The sequence below is a fragment of the Paramisgurnus dabryanus genome, chromosome 8, assembly GCF_030506205.2.
Source record: "Paramisgurnus dabryanus chromosome 8, PD_genome_1.1, whole genome shotgun sequence".
Classification (NCBI taxonomy): domain Eukaryota; kingdom Metazoa; phylum Chordata; class Actinopteri; order Cypriniformes; family Cobitidae; genus Paramisgurnus; species Paramisgurnus dabryanus.
The window spans coordinates 38,205,531-38,225,387 of NC_133344.1; the positions used below are offsets into that span (position 1 = coordinate 38,205,531).

Below are 19,857 nucleotides of genomic sequence, written 5' to 3' on the forward strand. Positions count from 1 at the left end.
ACACCTCGTTCATGATTGTTTTGTCTTCACATATGCAAAACGACCTGATCCAAGGGAGAAAACCCACCAGCTTCTAAAACTAGCACTCAGGTGTGTTACTAGTGTGGTCCATGGGCGTCGGAAGCAAAAAAAGTGGGTGGGGCCAAAACATTTCCTGAAGTAGATGCCATTTTCTTGTATTCTGGTGTCTTTTATTTAAACAATAGTTTTAAAACCCTAAAACTTTGTTTACCTTGTGTTGCAGTCATGCAGCAGGTGGAAGTAGTAACCCAATAATAGCACTGGGGACCCAATAATAGCAATTAAAAGTCAGATTTTCATTATATGTACCCTTTAAGACCGTTTGATGTAATGTACAACACATAACAGTACATAATAAAAATAATAATTTGCCTCTACGTATTTATTAACAGCAGCCACAAAACATGGAAAGAGGAATTGTTTTGATTGAATATAAGACTGGCCAGACTGTTTACATCAGCTTAAAATAGGAATTAAAAAAACATTGATAAAAATGGGCTGTGAATTTTGACTGAAACACTGAAGCTTTAAAATATAATATAAACAAGTTGTGTCCCATGTTGATTGTGGCCAGGTTCTTTTTCCACAAAATACATTTATTGTTCCGATCCCAGCTTCCGATGTTGGTCAGCGGGGGGAGGCAATTAACTTATAGTATCGAGGCATGTTGGCAAAGCCACTGACTTCAGGACTGGGATCTACACCATCTGGACCATCTGGACTACTAAAGCTGAACTTCTGAAGCAAAGACACAATGAACAGAAATAGCTCCATACGAGCCAGAGACTCTCCCACACATGCGCGTTTACCTGTGTAGATATAACACACATGACTGATCATTAAATGTAATAGTTCACAGAATAGTAAACCATAATTTATGCAATTATTTCACTTAAAACCATCCTAGGTGTATATTCCTTTCTTAGGCCAAACATTATATTAAAAATTATCTTAGCTTTGCAATGGCATTTATAAGCTGATGCCCATCCATCATCAAAAAAGGAATCCAAATGACTCCATTGGGTTAATGCACAGTGCATTCAGAAAGTATTGGACCCGACTCACTTTTTTCAATTTTGTTATGTTGCAGCCTGATACAATAATCATTTAAATTCATTTCCCTCTGAACAATTCCTTTAATATCATTACCATTATTGGTTAGATTTTTTGGTGCTAGATACTTGTTAGAGTAACCATTTATTTCATTAGATCAAAAATAATATGAGTTATGTTATTGACAGATTAAGCTGCTCAAAGATAATATTTGTCCTGATGTATGCAAAAGAAGCACTTTCAGTCCAACAATGTCCAGTTGGAAAATGTTTGTCCTTTTTAAAAATCTAGAAAGAGAGAAACTGTTGTTCCTTCAAACATTTACCTGCAGAAAATGGCAGAAATGCTGGACTCTTTTTAAAGTTGCCATTGGCATCCAGGAAGTGCTCAGGGTTAAATGTCCAAGGTGTTTCCCACTGTCCCTCATCCCTTAGGACAGAGTGCAACATGGGAAGTATCACTGTGTCCTGGAAGAATACAAATACTTTAAAAATGACAGTGATGTACTTTAAAATTATACAGATTCCAAATACAATACAAATAATTTCATTTAAAATACCCAAGATTAATTCATTTTAAAGTTTACGGAGTGATTTTCCAGACAGGGCTTAAGCCAAGTCCTAGACTAATTTAAATGCTAGTGTTGTTTTAATCGAAAGCAACTTGCTCTGACATATCTTAAAATATATTAGTGCAAGTGTTGTGTCTCAAGATGCACACCAGTATTGTTTATTTATAAATTATGCCTTTAAAAATTACGTAAATATCCTAATTTAATTAGTGCCTAGTCCTGGCTTAAGCTAGTCCCTGTACAGGAAACCACCCCAAAAAGTTATTCGTATGAGTTGTTGATTTTTTTACCTTTGGAATCACATAACCCCTGAATGTGATGTCACGTGTGGCATAATGGGGAACACTGAGGGGAACAATATCCAGATACCGCTGAACTTCATGAATCACAGCATCTGTGAAGGGGAGGGACTTCCTGTCCTCCATTGAAGGGGTCCTGTTCCGTCCGATAACTCGATCAATCTCCATCTGCATTTCCTCTGAATCAAATACGTCAAAACTTTACTAAATAATATTCTGTTTGGGACCACAAAAGGTCAAGATTACAAATACATATAATGAGTACACTTTAGGCACATACACAAAAGTTTATATTTCTTTTTTAAATGTCATTTTTTGTTACTACAGTCGATAGGGTGATCAAGGGTGGGCATTCCTGGTCCTGGAGGGCCACTGTCCTGAATGACTCCAAGAGTAATATTGCTTTTATACAACAGTTTGATGGCACAAGTTTATAAAAGAAAACTAGTAAAAAAACAGATTTTAGAAGCCTCTTTTGTGAGGAACTTCTTTTTTCGCCACGGATTTGAAGCCCAGAAAAACAGCGACTTTCTTGCACTGTGTTGCCCGTCTCTTTCAATGAGGCGTTTCTAAATCTGATTGTCATAAACAAATGAGTACAGTCCACTCTAGTAACTGACGAGAAAAGAATCACATGAACTCCACTGCTTCGCTATAATTGATAGTTACTTCTGAAAATCTCTCATCATTTGCATAAAGTTGAACTTTTCTTAAATTTCTCGTGTCACTGGACACACTTACACGGTGGTCATTTGTCACTTTCGCTCATTTCGTTGATAGTCGCCAACACTAAGTCGTTTTTGAGAACCAGAAAGAACTTTTTTCATAAGAAGGCATATTTGGCATTCACATTATAAGTGTATATATCTTACCTTGTATGTGTGGGTGCTTGATAAGCAGCATTAGTGCGTATCTGATCGTTGTGCTGGTGGTCTCTGTACCGGCTAGAAACAGATTAGCAACAGTCGTCCACAAGTTATTTTTGTGGAATTCTGTGTCAAGATTGCCCTTCTCCTATCATAACACAGAAAGGCACAGGATACCAGAATTAGTATACCTACATAATGAACAATATGTAGATAAAGCAGAGAGATAATCCTCCTTACCTGTTTAAGTTTGATAAGAAAGCAGTCAATGTAGTCTTGTGGGTCTTGGACGTCTAAGTTGAGTTCATGCTCACTGATCTTACCCAGAACAAAGTTTTGGATTTCTTCCACCTCTTTAAACATGGCATGATGACGGCCAGGTAAGAGGTCCATTAGTCGAGGGAAGACATTGTACATCTGTAGAAGTTGAGATGATGGTATCTTGTGAGCTTTTAAATATTAACAATTCAATCCTACACTTCTGACAGGCAGTACTGAATCATTATTATGTAGTTTTGCCAAAAGTGTGGTGCAGTGGATAAGACACACGCCTTTGGTGTGAGAGACCCGGGTTCGACTCCACTGCGACACACCATTGTGTCCCTGAGCAAGACACTTAACCCCTAGTTGCGCCAAAGTTGTGCGACCTCTGACATATATAGCAATTGTAAGGCGCCTTGGATAAAAGAGTCAGCTAAATGAATAAATAAAAATAAGTCCCAATCCACTTTTGCTAATTAAACGATGTGGAAAATGGTTTGTGCACCCCTGGCACAGAGTAAAAAAGGGTTGTTCCTATTTCCGTAATGAGTATGGGTGTGTTTGGGGTGTAACGTGCAATAAACCAATGAGAATCTCAGCTCAGTTGCACTGGTGCCATGCCAATTCCCTATTTACATGGCGGGGTTTGCAAGCGAAAAATCGGAATGCTTCTATAGCAAGGAAACTGATTGTGTGCAAGGTTAAAATGCGTAAGCAGACCATCTACAGGACAAGCAGAATTCCATCTAGGCTTCTTCGTGGTAAAGAATGCATGGGAGGAGGTAGCAGTTATTGTGTCCTCGTCTTCTGGCATCACAAGAACGGCTGTACAATGCTGAAAAAGGTACAATGATGTTAGAAGACGGGAAAACAAAAGCTTGCTGCTAATAAAAAGCAGCAAGTGGCCACAGGAGGAGGGCCATCTACTGGGTTAATTGCCATCGGCACATGCATTTCAGCTTCACGCCTTAAAAAGTCCTGTAATCTATTCTCATTTAAGGCCGAGAGAAATCCATGTCGTATGGCAATGTTATGCAACACACAACATGCCACAAAGAATGCTCCAATCTTTTGAGGACTGTATTGTAATGTTCCCCCTGTCTTGTCCAAACACCTGAAACACATTTTCAGTATGCCAAACATTCTCTCAATGACAGTTCGTGCTTTTACGTGTTTTCGATTAAAAAACACCTCACTCACTGTTGTTGGCATGATATACGGTGTAATCAGCCATGTCTTTAATGGATAGCCATTGTCTCCTAACACCCACCCGTCCAGGGGTGGTTCACCCTGGAAGACTGCAGGAATGACAGAGTTGGCCAGAATAAAGGAGTTGATCCAGGCAGGATAATTTGCGAATACGTGGGTAACCTTACATGTTGCATCGCAAATCACCAGGATATTGATGAAATGGGTTTCCTTACGAATAAGGTATTTCAGAGCATTCTCAGACGGAGTGCAAAGTTGCACATGCGTGCAATCTATCACACCCACAACCCCAGGGAACCCAAAGTTAGCCGAAACTCCTCTTTCACCAGATTTTGGCCAGCAGAAGATAAATATTGCAAAGCTAAATATTGTGAAACTTAACATTTTTAAAAACACTCTACAGTTTTCCAGGAATGTTATTTATGGTTTTAAAAAATTCTAAAAATATAGGGAACAATCTGTTAAAGCTATGTTTATAGTATAAAAAAAATCACTGCAATGTTCTGGGAATGATATTTTATGGTTGCAAAAATAAAACTTAGAGAGAACATTCCTAGAACATTATTGTTTGGTTAAAAATGGCTGCTCCAACACCAAGTGGAATCAAGCTATCAAGTGAAATGTAAATTTGGACTTTTCTGATCTTTTCTTGCTTACCACACACTCTGGGCCCTATTTTAACGATCTGAAATGCAAGTGCGAAGCGCAACGTGCAAGTGAGTTTATGGGCGGATCTTGGGCGCTGTTGCTATTTTCCCGGCGTGAGAAATAACTCTTGCGCCGGGCGCAAATCAATAAGGTCTATGGGCGCTATGGGCGCTATCCAACATTCCCTTTAAACGCAAGGGCGCAATTTCCATGGTGGGGTGCTATTATTATGACGGATTTACCAGGCTTACGCCAGGAGCGGTTTACAGCCCAGGAGACCCACGTTCTTGTAAGAGCAGTCAAAGACAGAGAAGTTGTTTTGTATGGGGATGGGAGAAACCCGCCCAAATCAGCGTATGTTAAACAGGCGTGAGAGGAAATAGCCACAGTCTCATCAGCTGGCATCCCCATTGTTGCGCCAAGCGCTACATTGATGTCAGGAGACGGAGGAATCCCAAGCTTGCCAGCATAAATCGGGCACGCCGTGTAACGGGAGGTGGATCTGCCTCTACACAGACGCCAGCCGAGGACATCGCTGCGTCCACCCTCACCGCTGAAAGGGCTTGGGGGCTTTGAAATCGGACCCAAGAAACGTAAGCAAGGTCCAACCCCAAAGTACTCTTACAAATCAAGTTCATATACATTAAGGTTTCTTATGAAAACATTTTAATTATTATTTACATAAAATAAACGTAATACAGCCACACAACAAACTTATGAAAATATTTTAATCGTTATTTGCATGAGAATTTTGTAACGCAGCAACACAATAAATAAAAACTATCACCACAATGCTCACCACTATGATTCCCCTTATCTCGTGTATTAATATTTTTTAGTGTAACAATTTATTATTTGCAAAAATAACTGTTGCATCTGTGTAGATTAGATAAGCAACGTGTATGCGCGTTGTGCACGCTATACATTATGGTCAAGCATGCGCCCTTAAAATAGCATAATGAACAACGCGCAACGCGCCACTGACTTTAAACTTTTTTTTTCTGGTCAGTGGCGCAATTGTTTTTTGAAACTGCAAAATAGCATCAGGGATGGTTTGCGCCGGAACACGCCTCTTTTTTTGCGCTGAACGCCCAGGGAGAGCAAGTTCATTCCCTAGTTTGCCGACGTGCGTCTGTGTAGGGAAAAACCCGCTGTGCGCCGGTGCAAAATACGAATGATACATGCGTCACTGACAAAGTCAATTGCGCTGGGTGCAAGATAGGGCCCTATAACCCACTGTGTTTCACCTGCTCACCTGACCCCAAGAGCTGCTAACAAAGCGCACAATTCTGGATATGATCTGGAGCAAGTGCAGAAAGTTTTTGTCTTTATATTCAAAGCGCTGTCCAAACACCAGGGAACAAATCACATTGGACACGGCCCGGCTCACAAAGAAGGCTGGGTCGACTGGTTCAGCTGTGAGAAAACCAAAACAACTTATACTATTTGTTTCTAACAGATTTGAATTCAACACACTCAAATTACTGAATTATTGAACTAATAACTAACTCATGGAAAGTTATGTTCTCACATTTGGTTTCTTCAAAGCTCTTCACCAAGTGTCTGCTCTCCTGTAGAATCCATTGTTCCATTCTCTTTCGCCCCATCCCAAAATCTCTTAGTGTGGTGAGAGTGAAACGCCTCAGTTGACGCCAACGTTCACCATTACTAATAATCAGACCTACAAACATATATGATGGTAAACATTTACACTAAACTTTAACTGGTAGTAGTTGATTTGAAGTCAGGCAAACCTGAACCTCTCTCATACCATAGCCTTTTAATACTCTGTACTGAAAAGGAATAGGAGCTCTGTCTGCAAAGTCGTCTGCGTGATCCACTAGAGCCTCTTTCACAGTGTCATAACCGACCAGAACCACGGTTCTCTGTGGCCCGAGGTACACCGTCATCACAGGACCATAAGTTTTACTCCACTGTTTGAAAAAACAGAATTTACCAACACACACAACAGGTGGGTAAATGTTTCTACTGTAAAACGATGTTTCACAAACAACAACCATATCTCTATGGCATCATCAGACTGAATTCACTGTTAATATTTTAACATCAGACAAATGAACTGCTCTTCAGTTTAATAAAATTACACACACTTAAACCACCAACTCTCAAATTACAAGCCCAACTAGTGAGATGTACGATATTCCATCATGTAAGCATTGATTGCAAGATGTTTGGTTTTGTTAATTTGTTTCATAGATTTTTAGGCCATCTTTTAAATTTCACTGACAGCACAAATATTTAATTATTTTAGCCTGGTTTAGCCTAGCCAGTGTTTGGATGGCTATTAGACTTCTATCAAACATACAATTGCTTGCTGGGACATAGTCTTCTCTCTTACCTTTGTAAAGCTTTTGAAGGGTGCACTGTTGTCCATCATAAGTATGTTACCAATCAGTGGCAGTGCCATCGGCCCCGGGGGTAAAGAAAGTCCACTCGTCCTCCTCCACCACATCACCAACATCAATACGGCCAAGACTATGACCAACAGCAATGAGCTAGAGATTTCCATCTCTCAGTACAATTTGTTTCTTTCTGTCTATCTAAAGTCTCTTCTCAAAACTGTCTGTTCTGTGTTGCCTTTAGTGTTTATATTTGTAAGGAGGGTGCAGTGCAATAAGGGGGTGGTTCCAGCGTGAATGGGACAGAGGTGAATTGTGTGTCCAAAAACACCTTTACACATTAACCAAAGTGCACTCTGACATTATTTTAATCTTTTAACACACAAAACCAAACAACAGCATTATAAGATGGACTATCATTTAATATAACAATTTCACTTTCGTGAGAGCACATGCATTTGAATACAGGTTGACCAAATCCACCTATGGCTTTTAGTCAATGTCCTGCCATCTCGGGGACAATATTGTGTTGCTTAAAGCACATTATTTTGTGTATTTGGTTTAATGCTTTGCGTGGTTTATGGTTCAAAAAATGCATTCTTTTCAACATACTATACGCTCTGAAACGCGGTGGTTTGTACAAAGCTCATAGTTCTGAGAAAGCGCGTCATGCTTCGATTGGCCGGCTATCCAGTACGTTGTGATTGGTTGAATACCAGTGCATAAATGGAAATGTGACGCTCCTTACCATGTTTGAAAGATCAGGCTCCCAAGCAATATTGAAAGGCAGGGTTGCCAGATTCGCGTATAAAATTTAGTATCCGCCATTCAAAATTTGTGCAAACAGCCCAATGACGATTCACAGCCCAAATACCAACAACTAAACAACTAAAGTAGCCCAATTCAGAACTCCGACTAAAGGCAGCGGATCTGGCAAACGCAGCTGAAATTAAGTTAGGCAGGTAGGTAGACTTTTATTATCCTAAAGGAAATTAGACATATACAGTAACTGCTGTTTATTTAAATGACATAAATCATAAAATAACAAAAATCACAGAGTATTCAAATTTATAGTAACAAATAAACAACAACATTGAATAAATACAGTAACTGCTCTTAATTAAAATGACATAAATCATAATACAAAAGCATAAAATTTACAGTTTATAGCTTTATAAAGTTAAAAGACAGCTTTATAGGTGTACACATCTAACTAACTTGTAATTTAAGGCTTTAATGGACAGAGGGACAAAGGAGTTCTTAAAACGATTAAGCCTGCACTTTAGGACTAGAGAGAAGGAGCTAGTACTCATGGTTAAGGACACGTGTAGGGTCTGAAATTATGTTGTGAGCCAGTCTAATGATTGTTTTATTGAAGACAAACCAGGAGTTAATATTGTCTTTACCACCTTACCATATCTGATCCAGAAAATGCAGATTACCAAACTGATTGATCAACTTTACCACTTATTTTGATTTTGCTCTGCCAGCGTGTCGGCCTCTCTGGCGAGAAAGGTCGAAATCTCTTGAACAGTGTTTTTCTTTTTCTTAAGGTCGGTCAAATACTCCTCTGCCAGCTTTCTTTTCTGTATCCGTGCTTCACTCTCCTATCTTGCACGCTGCTGATCAAGGAAATGCGGTACCTCGACCTGGCTGCACCCACCAATACCAGCAGTTATTTTGTGAGGGGAACTTTGATCACCCCACCGTGCAAATCTACATAATCACACACATGTGCAACAAGTCTATGTGCAACCATTGTCTCTTCCTACATATTTTCAGTCTCAATCTCCTTATTCACAGAGAACCCCCTTTAAACTAAAGCTTGTCCATGAGAAAGAGGAGCAGCTTCTGGCAAAATGCCCAAGCCACTGGATAGGTATGGCTTAACCAGCCACACAAGAAGGTGTCCAGACGTTTTTCCTCTTCATTGATCTTACAATCAAAAGTCAGGAGAGCCTTAAACTGTGGTATAATGTCATCCCCTAAAAAATAAAACATGTTACAAAGGGAATAAGTTAGAATTATATTGATATATTGATCCACTTTAACCTCTTTAAAGACAACAATAACATTTGGTTATGATGGTTTAAATTCAGGGTTTCCCTTAAGATTTCAGAGGGCATAGAAACTCCATTAAACTCAGATAAATAAAATGTTAAACTCATGACCAGAAAATAAGTTTAATCTCCAACATCAACATGATCGCTCATCCAGTTTGTTAGGTTGAATCCACTGGTATCAGGATACCTTTCCATTTGAGACTAAGCTACTTTCTGATTTTTACATTTATTTTCTCAAATGTGTTACACTTATTAGGTTTATGTGCTTCCTAAAAACACTTAGGTGATGCACCTAAACTTTATATTGTTAGCAAGGAAAACCCTATGTAAAATAATCCTAAATCATGAGCAACCATTACATTTCAAGAGGAAATGACAAAAGCTAGAGAATCATGCAAAAAAAAAAAACCTAATAAGAAAAGAGAAAAAAGATATAAATGCGGCAAATGTCTGCAAGATGGCACAGTTAAGTATAATGCTGTAAACACAGTCTAATAAACACATAATTCAGCGTGGTACTCTAACTTTGACAACATGAAATCAGATAATATGACTCATTTAATATTCGTGACAAAGATTAGTTATATTTGAACTAAACTTCCATCTACATAGTGTTGTTTGTCTGTTAAGCTGCCTTACAGAGTGGGCTCTTTCTGTGTTGCCATGTCCATAATATACTTTTAGGCTTAGCTCATAAGGCGATTTATTTTTTAAATTAATAAAGTCGGCTGTTAAGCATAACAGTATTTTGGTCTTATTTTCAATGTAATGCATTTGGATTTAAAACCTTTTAATTTGCATTTCTTCTTATTAGCTGCTTTTTATCTTGTAACATCTGGCAACAAATGCCCTTAATACCGGTACCTTTGTCCCATTGATTTCTTGCACAGTGCATACAGAAGAGAGACACGTACCTGCTGATGCACTTTTAAATGCATCATCATTATGAAGTTGTTCATTTTGGTTCTGTACACAGGATTTAGCACTGAAAAGTAAAGTGACCGAATTAAGCTTCATTGTTTATGGGGCCTAGAAATAAATATTTACTACAAACTATAGTGTGTATGCAGCATTATCCACTTTGTGTTCGGACAGAAACATTTTAGGACTGATACACTCCAACTGTAATTTTTAGATTTGTGATAAACTATTTCCATAATATAATTGTTGCTTTAGGCAGATAAACATACTGATGCCTGATGTTTTTTCAATGTGCCCCGTTTTAAATTTCGGAAAAACGTAAGTATATTATAATAAAACAAGCTCTTATGGAAACTCTGGAAATTTAAACTTTGCCTGTATAGCCTCGGTTGGCAGGTCTGTGTAACAAAACCAGCCCTGTGGCTTTAGGCCAGAACTAGCCCAATGACCCTAAGCCCCTACAACAAAATTTAAACTATGTCACCTCTATACCTAAATACATATATTACAATCACTGTTATGCACACATTTTCACTGTATAAAGGTAACCATGTTGTTTGTTTTCAAAAAATATAATCATCATGCCTTTAAATGGACAGTTGATAAAAAAAATTCAACCGTGCAGAAAAAAACAATCCATGGCAACAGTAGCTCAATTCCATAGGAAAATAATGGACTTGGCAACCCTGTGGTTAGGATACAGATATGCACTCTATATTAACTGTACTCTATACCTCGTCTTTATTAATTAATTTATTTATGTATGTTTTCTTCACACCATATAAGCATCTATAACTATATTCAAGGTGAGAACTGGTTAAGGGTACAATTTGTAAGATATTTGCAGTAAATATCCAAAAAAGCACTAGTCCAGTGTTATTTTGTCCAGCTGATTATTAACAATATCTCTAATGTTTTCAACTACTTGTAAATCATGAGAAAATTGCCATTCTAAACAGTGACACGGGGCAGTGCAGTCGCCTGTCAATTACGTTAATATCCACGTTATCCTTTGTTACCGCCTTTACTGACATTGAAGCCACATGACAACAGTGTTGTGGACAAATTCAGAAGTAATAGCGTCTAAAGGGCCACTCACTTGTTTATGGCAAATTTGTTAATCTGAACACTTAATTCTGTGCTGTGTTAACACACCATCGTATTGGACTAAAACTGTAACATCTTTGACTAACAATTGCGTTTTGAACATTACATGAAACCTTACATAATGAAATAAAACAATGTCATCAAACGCAACATTTATAAAACTTGATTACTTTACCTCATGTGCTAACATGATTTCCCGTTCCTGTCTGATTGATGGCCATCAGCGGTTGCGTTAAAGACAACAAATCCCATTATTTCACGCTGCTTCAGAGCGTCATTAATCTGTTATTGTTTTGATTGTGTGCCCTCTAGCGGCGGAGATTATACTAATTGCATCTTTAATCCATACACAAATTGGGGGAGGGGCCATTTGGTATCTCCAATTCACCTAACTTGCTTGCATGTTTTAAGCTGGTGGGAGGATAACCCGCATACCTGGAGTAAACTCACCCCACATGCAGACTTCACACAGAAAGGCCACCTAACCTAGCCGGGCTCAAACCAGGGACCTTCTTGGTGTGAGGCAACTGTGCCGCCCCACTTTATACCTTGTAACCAATAGATCTTTCATAAATCTTTGTACAGTCTTTTGACCCATTTTCATGTGTGTGTGTGTGTGTGTGTGTGTGTGTGTGTGTGTGTGTGTGTGTGTGTGTGTGTGTGTGTGCGCGTGTGTGTGTCTACCTGGGAATTATCACATTGTGGGGACCAATTTTGATGTCCCCATGAGGAAACAAGCTTATAAATCAAACAAAATGATGTTTCTTGAAAATGTGAAGTAGTAGAAGGGTTTTTGTGATGGTTGGGGTTAGGGAATGGGGTAGGTAAGGGGAATAGAATATACAGTTTGTACAGTATAAAAATGCATTACGTCTATGGAATGTCCCCACAAAACATGGAAACCAGAATGCGTGAGCGCATGTGTGTCTTTGACACATAAACCATTTCTGACCTTTGAGCATGAAAACTCCTGGCTACATTTGTCTTGTTTGTCTGCAACTTGAACTTAAATGTGTAAATATGTCATATGTACTACACGCATACAAGGGTGTGCTCAGTGAGTAGCACTGTTAAAGAGCACCTATTTCATTGCTAAAAAACAACATTTTGTGTATTTGGTATAATACAATGTGTTTGCATGATTTATTTTTAAAAACCACATTATTTTCCACATACTGTATATTTTTGTAACTCCAGATTTCCTTTTCTTTTTAAAATGCACTGATTCATGTAAAAAACTCATGGATGTGAAAAGTGCTGTGTCTGTGATTGGCCAGCTAATCTGTACTTTGTGATTAGTTGGAATACCTCAGACATCAGCCGGAAATGTAATTCGCTCACAATGCAATGCTGACAGGAGTTAACTTACAGGCTAAGTCCAAAGTGGGAGGAATTATAATAATGGCGATCTTTTCTACATCACCAATCCCAGAAAGTAAACTGTTGCCTACAATCCATGTGTTTGTTGTAGTCCAAGAAAAAAGATTTACTTTGGAGACGATAACTCATTGTTTACTTTGGGGTTTGTACCTTTTGCATATCCTTACATGTACTAACACACACTTACACACCAAAGGAAATGTAAAATCGTGAATCAGATAATTGGTGCTCTTTAAAAAGATCCTATTGCGACCAATTACTCTACATTTTTACAGTGGTTTACCATTATTTAAAATGATAATTAAAACTGTAAAATTACAGACATTATGTGTCAATTAAAAGCTCGACTGTTATTTAAAGTATTATGCCATTGACAAAATACAGAAAATCTATGTTTTTATACACAATATTTTTATACATACATATTTTTCTGTTTTTTTTTTAAATATATACAAATTTATCAAAATGTACAGAAAAATCTGTAATTACATTTAATTAAATGTGTAATTCATTATATTGAATGAACATACTAGAAATTTAAAAATTTTAATATATCTGTTTAATAATATTAATCTATTTTTGAAAGTGTATAGGGTCACTTAAGACTAAATATGTAATAAATGTCATACATTTAGGATATTTTTTATTTTAATGATATTTACTATCACCTAACCCAACCAAACTTAACCCTAACAGAAAGGTGCAAAACCCAGTAAACACTGAGATCATAAATGTGACATCACACCATTCTCATACTGTGAGTAATATGCAAGTTCATTGTGAATTCAAAAGGTGAGTTCATGGTGTGACTACACAACAATTGTGCCTATATACCTTATAAAATGTCAAGACATGGCATCAAGAATCCTATAAATAAAGCTTACACAGACTGGATGTAACATTGACCGGGATTCACAGATTTGTGTTGTCAAAGCATTGTGGCCTAGAGAGAGAGACTTGTTTGTAAGCCAGAGGTTGTTGGTTCAAATCCCACAGCTTGTGTCCCATGTTGATTGCGGTCAGTCTCTCACAAAATACATTCATAGTTAGACAGGCTCCGATATTCATGTTGGTCAGCGGGGGGAGGCAATTAACTTATAGTATCGAGGCATGTTGGCGAAACCGCTGAGTTCAGGACTTGGATCTATGCCATCTGGACCATCTGGACTACTAAAGCTAAACTTCTGAAGTAGAGACACAATGAACAAAAATAGCTCCATACGAGCCAGAGACTCTCCCACACATGCGCGTTTACCTGTGTAGATATAACATACATGATTGATCATTAATATCATTACCATTATTAGTAAGATTTTGTAAAATTAAATGAGTTAAATTACTGTATTATTACAGATTATGATGTTTAAAATATATTTGTACCATTGCCCTGATATGCACTTTTAGTCCTATCATTTCAAACAACTTGGAGTAAACTGTCCTTTTACAAAGATAGAAAAATAGAAACTGCTGTTCCTTTCAAAAATATTACCTGCAGAAAAGGGCAGAAATGCTGGATTCTTTTTAAAGTTGCCATTGGCATCCAGGAAGTGCTCAGGGTTAAATGTCCAAGGTGTATCCCACTGTCCCTCATCCCTTAGGACAGAGTGCAACAGGGGAAAAATCACTGTGTCCTAGAAAAATTAAAATTTGTATAAAATTGCACACATTCCAAATTCAACACAATGCAATCATGCGATTTTTGGCACAAAAGACAGTCAACCTATCATCCAACTCATACATTCATACACAGTAGGTCACTTTCCTGAAAAACACCCATTTCCCGGACAGCGATTATACTAGTCCTAGACTAAAATGACATATCTTAAAAAACGTGCTCTTTGTTTTGCCTCAAAGTGTAATGTTTTTAGTAAGGCATGTTTGTTAAAATTTCCTAATTAAATTAAGGCCTAGTTCTGTCTTAAGCTTATCTCTGTCTTGGAAACCACCCTAATTAGCACCCCTACCGGCAACATGCGATGCCAAAGAAACTTTCATATTAATGCTGTGTTGTGTCTGTGTTGTGTTTCATCTGAACTGTAATTGGACATTCTCATTGCTCTGTTGAAGCCCTGTGTTAGCGGTGCAAAAATCAAGGGTTTTATCCCAGGGAACATATATACAGATAAATAGTAAATGTTGAAAACGCTGTACACTTTAAATGTAAAAACAAGTTTTGACATCACATACTGTCACATGCTCGGTGCTTCGGCATGAAAAGTTAGCGATGCATCGGTTTAAAAACTGTGCATCGGATACAAATTAGCATTTACATCGCGTTGCATCGTTTATAACCTATTTGCATTGGATAATGCATTTATTTATGTATAATTATTAGTAGATGCACTATACTTTTATTATTTAGAAAGTGACCAATGTTTTGAGATTTGCTTTTCCTCTCTAAACTGTTGCTACGTGCTGCTGACCTTTCACAACACTATGGAAACTGAGGCTTGTCACGAAAATCACAGCTATCCTCCACCATGTTATTACAAATCCAATGTGTGGAAACTATCTGTACCATATTAAATTGCATAACATCACATTTTTTATTTAATCATACTGCATTGAATGACATTGTGTTGAACCGAATCGAAATCAGACCGCACTGCACCGTAATGGGGTGAATTGTATCGCGTAGCAGCTGCTTCATATGTATCAATAACATATTGTATCGTAAGTAAGTAACTATAGGTCGCATTTATGGTGTTTTTCCATTTTATAGTACCCACAGGTCAGGTCATGTCAGCTCACTTTGGCTTGGTTAGCTTTTCCATTTAGTGTAGAACCACTTTGGAGTGGGATGGTTTATAGGTATGTGGTTATATTTGTGCAGTCTACTGTGACATCATATAAAAATTGTTTCCCATGCATTTATTTATTTGCCACAAAATAAAAAAACGACCACCTCAAATAGATGTTTGCATTTCGCTAGTCGACGCTCTCCTCTGAGCCTCATTTAAGTTGCAAAAATGCCTTGCATACATGCGGACTGCAAATCTGGAAAACACTGGTATGATGTTCATGATTCTCAGCCTGTGGATGTTTTTCACCACTTAAAGGGAGTTTAGGAACTTACAACAAAGCACATATGACAACACGTTTGCTCAAGACACAAGCTAATTGTGTGTTTAGCATTGACGTTGATAGTGAAGATTATCTAAGACCAATCTGTGAACCCAACCCCAACAGAGGTGGTACTAAAAAACTCCTATGTACTGCAACCAGTGGAAAAGCCCCCAAAAGTGAGCTGACCCGACCCAACCCGTGGGGAATATGCAATGGAAAAAGCACCATTAGCTGTTTGCATAACTGCTCGATGTGGTTTTGTGTTATTGGAGGACAGGGTTCATTTTGTTTTACATGACAAGTTCAGTATTTTACACTTAAAGCCCTGTTTTCAGATTGTTTATGATGAAATAGAACGGTTTTGACTGAAATTTGGACATATGATGCTGGCCCGTTTCTGTTGTATCACCCCCCCCACCTCTACAATGGGTGTATAGGTGCACTGGAACAATCCTTCCTAAAATGCATTAAACTTTCGTTTACAAAGATGTGAAACTCACCGAGTGGTCAGGGGTGTTCACTGATATGCTCACACAAAAATCGCTCCAAAAGATGCTTTCCAACAGCTGTTTTAGCATTTGTTGTAAACTTGTGGACCTATTTTTCCAAACGCCTCACACCTGTATATTCTTCCACTGAGAGCTTGAATAATAGACACTCCAGCCCAGTTGGTGGCGATAATCCACCTTTCCCAATTGCAAGAATACAAACAACTTCATTTCGGTTCCCGGCGGCGGAGTAATACTGTACCTCACGGCACATCTAATACAAGTCAATGGAGTTGGACAAAAACTACGATAAAACCTGTTGGAAAGCATCTTTTGCAGCGATTTTTGTGTGAGTATATCAGTGAACACCCCTGACTACTCGGTGAGTTTCACATCTTTGTAAACGAAAGTTTAATGCATTTTAGGAAGGATTGTTCCAGTGCACCTATACACCCATTGTAGAGGTGGGGGCTGATACAACAAACACCCGAAATTCTCGGGCCAGCATCATATGTCAAAATTTCAGTCAAAACTGTTCTATTTCATCATAAACAATCTGAAAACAGGGCTTTAAGTGTAAAATACCGAACTTGTCCTTTAAGATCTTTAGTTTAAAGGACGAAAAATAAACTGCTAATTTAGTGAGTAAAGGTCACCATATAAACTGTTGATTTTTACCTTTGGAATCACATAACCTCTGAATGTGATGTCACGTGTAGCATAATGGGGAACACTGAGGGGAACAATGTCCAGATACCGCTGAACTTCATGAATCACAGCATCTGTGAAAGGGAGGGACTTCCTGTCCTCCATTGTAGGGATTCTGTCCCGTCCGATAACTCGATGAATTTCCTTCTGCATTTGCTCTACATCAAACACACAACATCATTGTCCTATTAGTAAATATTACTGTAAATATGAATCAACAGTATTCTAATAAAAGTTAATTAGATAATTAGGTTTTTAATAAAAAATGATATAAGTGATGAACACCTGCTGTTATCAAAAACATTAAAAAAGCGAAGAGACAAGCAGAAACACAACAAGAACAACTGACTTACTTTGAATGCACTGTCACATGTAACACAGACATTGTAAAGACAAGAACTGACAAAGACTGAACCAATGGTGAATATATAAAGTTTCTGGTTAATGGTAAACATGTAAACATGTAATAAAAGATAGTGGATGACGAGGTGCAAAGGATAATGGGTAATGTAGCCCAGCTAGTGAAGGTAGATAACGAAGGAAATGCTACAATTTTAATGCGAAAATATGAGATTTATGGATAAATTGATTAACTATAGGTGGACTGCAAACAAAGCATTGAAAGGAAGTAAACCTGCCACTCCCTACCCTGGAGTTTCACCAACCCTTAATCCTATTATCATTACCATCTCAACCACTGTCTCACTCAGACCAATTCATTATCATAGAAATGGTATCACACCTTAGCCCTTGGCCCAAGCATAAGCAAATGGCCACCAACTCACAAAAGAACAAAAGGCAGCAGGGGCAAGGTGATAACATTGCCTATATCTTTCATCTTAGGTTGAGACAGAAACTTGCAGGAATTCACCTTCATGATCAGTTACAGATAGTTGGCAATGTCACTTGGTTTACCTCCCAAATATTATGAACATGTACATACAATAAAATAAAAACAATGACTTAAAATTATATTTCAACACAGCAGATCTGTTGAAAGTGTAGTTGTTATGTTTCTGCTAATCTCTTCTCTTTCGTCTGTTCTTGTTTCTCTTTTCTTCAGTAAATTACTAATGATCAATCATTATTTCATTATCTCATTAACTTCAACACTTATAACTTTAACATCATTGAAACATACCTGTGGTTCAAACTGGGGGTTACAAACAGGCATATTAGGCATTCACATCATACGTATCTTACCCTGTATGTGTGGGTGCTTGATAAGCAGCATTAGGGCGTATCTGATCGTTGTGCTGGTGGTCTCTGTACCAGCTAGAAACAGATTTGCAACAGTCGCCCACAAATTATTTTTGTGGAATTCTGTGTCAAGATTGTCCTTCTCCTATCATAACACACAAAGATACAGGATACCAAACTTTGTTTACTTATTCAAAGTAGATGAACAATAAGTAGATGAAGAAGAGAGAAAGAATCCTTCTTACCTGTTTAAGTTTGATAAGAAAGCAGTCGATAAAGTCTTGGGGGTCTTGGATGTCCAAGTTGAGTTCATGCTCACTGATCTTACCCAGAACAAAGTTTTTAATGTCTTCAACCTCTTTAAACATGGCATGATGACGGCCAGGTAAGAGGTTCATTAGTCGAGGGAAGACATTGTACAACTGTTGGGGTTAAAAAGAGGTCATTTAGTGAGTTTTTATATAATAATTTTTCAGTCCAACACTTCTGACATGCTCTACTGAATCATTATTATTTACTTTTGCCAAACCTCTCTTTATGTTCTCACTTAAAAGATAAGAGGTTTAAGAGGGTGGTGACCTAGTTTGTTTTTCTGCATGCTTGTTTACATTTTACCAGTTTCTCATCTTAACAAAAAAGTTGAATGTAAAGGAATGTGTCCATATATTAAGCATTATATCATTTTTATATATATTTTTTATTTTATATTTTTTTACTGATGTATTACCTTTTTTGGGATATCATAAATACTGGAAAAACTGCTCACCTGACCAGAAGAGCTGCTTATAAAGCGCAGAATTCTGGAGATGATCTGGAGCAAGTGCAGAAAGTTTTTGTCTTCATATTCAAATCGCTGTCCAAACACCAAGGAACAGATCACATTGGACACGGCCCGGCTCACAAAGAACGCTGCATCGACTGGTTCAGCTGTGAGGAAACAAAACTTATTATATTCTTTTATTTCTGACAGATTTAAATGGAGCACACTCTTTTACATTATTGTACTCATGAAAAGTTATCTACTCACATTTGGTTTCTTCAAAACTTTTCAGAAAGTGTCTGCTCTCTTCTTGAATCCATTGTTCCATTCTCTTTCGCCCCATCCCAAAATCTCTCAATGTAGTGAGAGTAAAACGCCTCAGTTGGCGCCAACGTTCACCATTACTAATAACCAGACCTACAAACATGTAAAAACATTTAGACTGACTTGCATTTAACTGATTTGTTTTAAAAAAAATATCAACAAAAACACAAACATAACTCATACCATAGCCATTTACGACTTTATTCAGGAAAGGAATGGGAGCTCTGTCTGCAAAGTCATCTGCATGATCCACTAGAGCCTCTTTCACAGTGTCATAACCAACCAGAACCACAGTTCTCTGTGGCCCGAGGTACACCGTCATCACAGGACCATAGGTTTTACTCCACTGTTTGACAGAACAGACTTTACTAACACACACAACAGGTGTGTAAATGTTTGTACTGTAACGTTCACTTGATATTTTCAAAACAACAATCAAATGTCTTTGGGCGTCATTAGCAAACATTTTAACATGAGTTTGGAGAAATTAACTATTCTCTGTTATATTAAATGACACACTGAACATTCTCAGGTGTGTAAAGCCACCTTAGC

General features: G+C 37.9%; 1 protein-coding gene across 1 annotated transcript in view; it reads right to left on the reverse strand.

The window, feature by feature from the left end:
* Positions 1 to 648: 648 nt before the first annotated feature.
* Positions 649 to 19,857, reverse strand: part of LOC135771492 (uncharacterized) — a 20,486-nt gene continuing 1,277 nt past the window's right edge. The window contains exons 2-18 of the mRNA XM_065281770.2: positions 19,489 to 19,651; positions 19,249 to 19,398; positions 18,988 to 19,148; positions 18,467 to 18,643; positions 18,225 to 18,366; positions 16,992 to 17,179; positions 14,249 to 14,390; positions 13,848 to 14,014; positions 7,288 to 7,458; positions 6,700 to 6,862; positions 6,460 to 6,609; positions 6,184 to 6,344; positions 3,051 to 3,227; positions 2,817 to 2,958; positions 1,936 to 2,123; positions 1,400 to 1,541; positions 649 to 830 (exon numbers count right to left, since the gene is read on the reverse strand). Of these exons, the coding sequence (XP_065137842.2) occupies positions 649 to 830; positions 1,400 to 1,541; positions 1,936 to 2,123; positions 2,817 to 2,958; positions 3,051 to 3,227; positions 6,184 to 6,344; positions 6,460 to 6,609; positions 6,700 to 6,862; positions 7,288 to 7,458; positions 13,848 to 14,014; positions 14,249 to 14,390; positions 16,992 to 17,179; positions 18,225 to 18,366; positions 18,467 to 18,643; positions 18,988 to 19,148; positions 19,249 to 19,398; positions 19,489 to 19,651 (2,766 nt within the window). The remainder of the gene's footprint in view (positions 831 to 1,399; positions 1,542 to 1,935; positions 2,124 to 2,816; positions 2,959 to 3,050; positions 3,228 to 6,183; positions 6,345 to 6,459; positions 6,610 to 6,699; positions 6,863 to 7,287; positions 7,459 to 13,847; positions 14,015 to 14,248; positions 14,391 to 16,991; positions 17,180 to 18,224; positions 18,367 to 18,466; positions 18,644 to 18,987; positions 19,149 to 19,248; positions 19,399 to 19,488; positions 19,652 to 19,857) is intronic.